The sequence below is a fragment of the Lontra canadensis genome, unplaced genomic scaffold, assembly GCF_010015895.1.
Source record: "Lontra canadensis isolate GAN:19392208 unplaced genomic scaffold, GSC_riverotter_1.0 scaffold7, whole genome shotgun sequence".
In the NCBI taxonomy this organism is placed as follows: domain Eukaryota; kingdom Metazoa; phylum Chordata; class Mammalia; order Carnivora; family Mustelidae; genus Lontra; species Lontra canadensis.
Genome location: NW_022631001.1, coordinates 30,306,998 through 30,311,862, shown reverse-complemented (window position 1 = coordinate 30,311,862; position 4,865 = coordinate 30,306,998). Strand labels below are relative to the sequence as shown.

At 42.5% G+C, this 4,865-nt stretch overlaps 1 protein-coding gene across 1 annotated transcript; it reads right to left on the bottom strand.

Moving 5' to 3' along the window:
* Positions 1-897: 897 nt before the first annotated feature.
* Positions 898-1,786, bottom strand: LOC116865412 (olfactory receptor 2AG1). The gene has a single exon (XM_032853684.1). It carries the CDS (start codon positions 1,771-1,773, stop codon positions 898-900), a length of 876 nt encoding a protein of 291 aa, XP_032709575.1. The 5' UTR covers positions 1,774-1,786.
* Between the last annotated feature and the right edge of the window lie 3,079 nt (positions 1,787-4,865).

Below are 4,865 nucleotides of genomic sequence, written 5' to 3'. Positions count from 1 at the left end.
AAATATATGATTCCATAGTTCCACTAATGGATACTTACCCAAAGAAAACAAAAACACTCATTCATAAAGATATAAACATACCTGTGTTTATTCCTGCATTATTTACAATAGCCAAGATAATGAAAGCAACCCAAGTACCTGCTGATTGTGGCGCGTGTGTGTGTATATATATATACACAGTGGAATATTAATCAGCCATAAAAAGGAATGAAATCTTGCCATTTATGGCAATATGGATAGACCTTGAGGGTATAATCCTAAGTGAAATAAGTCAGAGAAAGAAAAATACCATATGATTTCACCTATATGTGGAATTTTAAAACAAAAGAAAAGAATAAAGAGACAACAAAAACAAACCATAAATACAAAGAATAAACTGGTGGTTGCCAGAGCATTGAGGGAGAGGGTGGTTGAAGGATGGTGAAAATGGTTAAAGGGCAGTGAGAGATAGAGGTTTTAGGTACAGAATAAATAAGTCACCGGGATAAAAGGTACAGTGGGGATAAAGGGCATGTAGTCCATAACACTGTAATAGTGTTGTACAATAACAGACGGTAGCTACATTTTGTGGTGACCATCCCATAAAATACAGACCTAGTCAAATCATTATGATGCATACCTGAAACTAATGTAAGATTCTCTGTCAACTGTACTTCAAAAAATAAAATAAAATGGTAAAAATACAGACACATTAATTCATTTGCCAAGTCAAATTATATTCCTTCATTTTACTATTAGAAGATACCCTTTGCATTATGGTGTTTTCACCATGGGGCATTAGCAGAAATCTTTGAAGAGAAATGAACTCTGAGGGCCAGCCATAAGCTCTCTCTAGATGCTGGAGTGTGTCACAGCATGTATTTTACCAGGACTCTTTTCAAGGCTCCCATAACCTCCTCATTCCTCAGGCTGTTGTAGATAAGGGGGTTCTACAACTGTGTAGAAAAGTGAGATGATGTTGTCTTGCTTGGGGCTATGGAGTGAACTGGGCAGGACATACATAAATGTGGCAGCTCCATAGAACATCCCAACCACCATCAGGTGGGAAGAGCAGGTGACTAGGGCTTTCTGCTTCCCCTCACTTGAAGGCATCCGAAACACAGTACACAGGATTAGTGCATAAGAGGAAATGATAGTAAAAAGATGGGGTATCAGGAAGGTTACACCCATCACATACACAAACAGTTCATATCTGGAGGTATCTGCACAGGCCAACTTCAGCAAAGGTGGGATCTCACAGAGCAGGTGCCTGATCTTCCGGGACATGCAGAAGGGATAGTGCATGGTATACACAGTATAAACAAAGGCACTTAGGGATGCCAATACCCAGGCTGCGGCTACCATGAACCAGCAGACCTTTGGCCTCATGAAGACCATGTAATTGAGAGGATGACAAATGGCCACATATCTGTCATAGGCCATGAAGGCCAGTAGCAGATCCTCTGCACCACCCAGCATCAATGCCAGAAACATCTGAAGGGCACAGCCCCCAAAGGAGATGGTGTTTTCATTGAGCAGAAAATCCATGATGGCCTTGGGAGTGACAACAGATGTAAAGAGGAGATCCATGAGTGAGAGCTGCCTGAGCAGGAAGTACATGGGCATGTGGAGCTGGGAATCCACTGTAATGACCAAGAGCAGCAGGCCATTGCTGGTCAGGGCCAACATGTACAGGACTGTGATTGTGGCACAGAGCAGTTCAGGAGACCCACCGTCATTCAGAATCCCCATCAATATGAAGCCACTGCCCAAGGTGGAGTTCCAGTACTCCATTCTGTGGTGTTTCTTTAGTTTCCTAGAATCAGATACATTCTCAGTGAATTTTTGCAAAGGTGGTCCCTAGTTTGTAACATCACAGGCTCCTGATGATGGCCAACATGAATCCAATGAGGCAATGTCTTTCCTACTGGAAATGGACTTTACCTGTTAACCTCTCAGTTTCTGACACTTTGAATTGTACCTTGAGGAAATATCCATCTGAATGGAGAGCAGACATCACAGTAGCTAAGTATTAAGACATCACTACACAAAAATGTTATTCAGGACCTCACACTTTGACATATATCTTTCCACAATAATTAAATCATCTCTCTAGAAATCAATATCCTAGAACACAAGCCCTTGGTTATTTTTGTACCTATGTTTTAAGTAAACTGTTTGTCTAATGATTTAAATACCCACTTAGTGTCCTAACAACCTGTTCTGAATATAAAGTTCTAAAGCCGGTACAGAAGTGTGATTTCAACAAAGCACTTCCCCTGCATTTTCCATATAACTTGTGTCCAAGTTTGTTTGTAGCATTCAAGGCTATAGATATAAGTCTCCTAGGAAGAGCTAAAATACATCCACCTTAGTCACTTCCCTGGACCAGCTCCATACTCTCCATGTGTTTGAGGGAGAAGGGATTCCATACTCTCTGAGATTAGGGGATGGAGTGTTTGACATGGTATTGCCTTTATGAGCTAAACCTTTAAGATCAATGACAACATAGGTGTTTCTTTATTGGTTATGCAAACATGGGAGCGTGGGAGAACTCAAAGATCTGATAACTAATGAGGCCCTGCCCAGGAAGATCAGTGTTTGTGTTTGGGAGAAAGGGTGAAAGCTGCTGGCAACAAAAGAGCATGTGTTGTATGTTGTAATCAGGCTCAATAATCCTATCTGCTCTCTATTACACCTGACTGAGATCCCCAATCTCCCTCCTGCAGGGACAGAGAGTCTACATTGGATTGAATGGCTACAGGATAGACAGGATAAATTCCTGTTCTGGAAAGCATTAGAGCATAAGACAGGCATATCATTGGCTATTAGATGGTCCTTTGATTTGGAGGCATTTATTACCAGATAGGTGCAAAAATCCCATATCAGAGGCCAGCAAAGCCTGGGCTGTATGGACAGGTACCAATACTTCCACCAGGAAGCAGTCACTCAGACCTGGGATGTGGCGCAGACTCTTTCTTCATTTTCATGGATTTTTCATGTTTAGGAAACCAGGAATATAGGTCATTAGGATAGGGGACAGAGCCCAAAGCACTAGGGAATCTGAAAGACAATGTAGCTTAAGCTCTTAGGGTCTGCTTTGGTCTCCTGTTTCAAAACTCAACATATCTAGAGGCTGCACACTTCCCTGAAAAAGAGATAAAGGCTTTACCTCAGATATTGATAAGACAAGCTGCCAAACCATGAAACCTGCCTCGGGGGTTGTTTGAGAGTCAAGGATTTTCCTGTAGAAATGCAGAAAGAGTAAGCTTTTCCAAGAGTGTCCAACTGGTTTAAAATTTGCCAAGTTGGGTTAAGAGTTTGAGGAGTCTGACCAACATAGATGTCAGGGCCACTTTTTCTGGTCCTTCTATTCTTCAACAGGTCTGCTATGGAGACGTAATAGAGACAGAGGGCTAATACAGTCTTGGGTAGTTTCTGTGAAGCTCTTAATTCAGAGATGGATTTCCTGTTCTCACACCTGTGGAGAATTAGGAGACGCTGCTTCTATCACTCAGGTCTCCAGGTCGAGAACCCATCCAGCATCCAGCTCTGGAGAAGTTGTCAGACTGAGTTCTTGGGTCCAGATGCTCAGACTGTCATTTACTCTTGTTAAGGTCTGGGAGCAAAGAGGAAAGCAGCAGGAATCTGGGGGAAGTAGATATTGGAAGAGCTGCCCAAGGGAGGCCCTGCTGTGCCTAGCCTCACTGTCCCTGGGGAGAACAGTGAACCAGGGCCCTGTCCTTGGGGAGGCTGTTCTGGCTTCTTCTCCCATGACCCCACCCTCTCTGCTTTATTCCATGCCTAACATTCCCAGGGACTTCTCATCTCAGCTGAAAGGGCCTCCCCTGGAAATGCTGGTCCACGAAACAGGATGTTAATGAGTCCTGTTGGGTATGTTTCCTGGCCTGGCATTTCTGCTCTGTTCTCTCACTAAATGAGCTCAGATGCTCCAGGGTTCTATCCTACCCTCAGGAGGCACTAATGGCCCATTTCTAAATTGCTGACTGGATAGACCAGGAAGCAAGGGTCCATTTCATGGTGAAGGCTCTGCCCCAGATCTTAAGGTGAGTTTTGTGTCAGCTGTAGGACACTCCCAGAGTGTATTCTGTGGAGGAGTTGGCCTTGTAGTTATTACCAAGATTCTAAATCCTCAGGTTCATTCCCTGTCCTGCTTGTTCTGTCATTTACATGTTTTTCTTGTGTTATAAGCTCCCCCTCCAACTTTATTCAGCTTCCAAATATGATAAAGATTTCCCTGTTCAAACAAACAAACAAATAATAATTTGGTTTTGCTTTCCTTTATGGACTGTATCTCAAAATCCCCTCCACTTTTGCCATAAACTTTTTCAAAAAGCATTTATAATAACTGGGTCTTCTTCTACTCTCAACTGCTCATTTATTATATGTGAAGATAACACTTGCCACCTGCTACATTAGAGAACCCAGAAATAACAGTATCATAACCTAATCAGAGAACCCAGAAATAATAATGGCATAACCCAATAAAATTGTATTTCTCACTTATTAACACTTTAGTGCATATTTCCTCTTTACGGAGTTGTCCTTAACTGTTCTCCTGTATGGGGTGGTGTGGAGACCTGGAGTGTTTCCATTGGTGGAGCCAGTCAACATTTCCAATAGGTGATACCCAGGTTGACAAAAATCTTTTCCATTCTGGGTAATCTGAAAGGAAAGAGATCCTACTCCACTGAGTGTGGGTGTTTTTATGGCTCAGACTTCACTTCATGGCACACTTTGTGGCACACTTCACTTCTTCATTATATTCCTCAGCACATTTGCATCAAATCCTGCCAAGTACCCTACCTGAGCTGAACTGACATGCTTTGTCTCAAGATCACCAAAGTCCTCTTTGCAAAATCCAA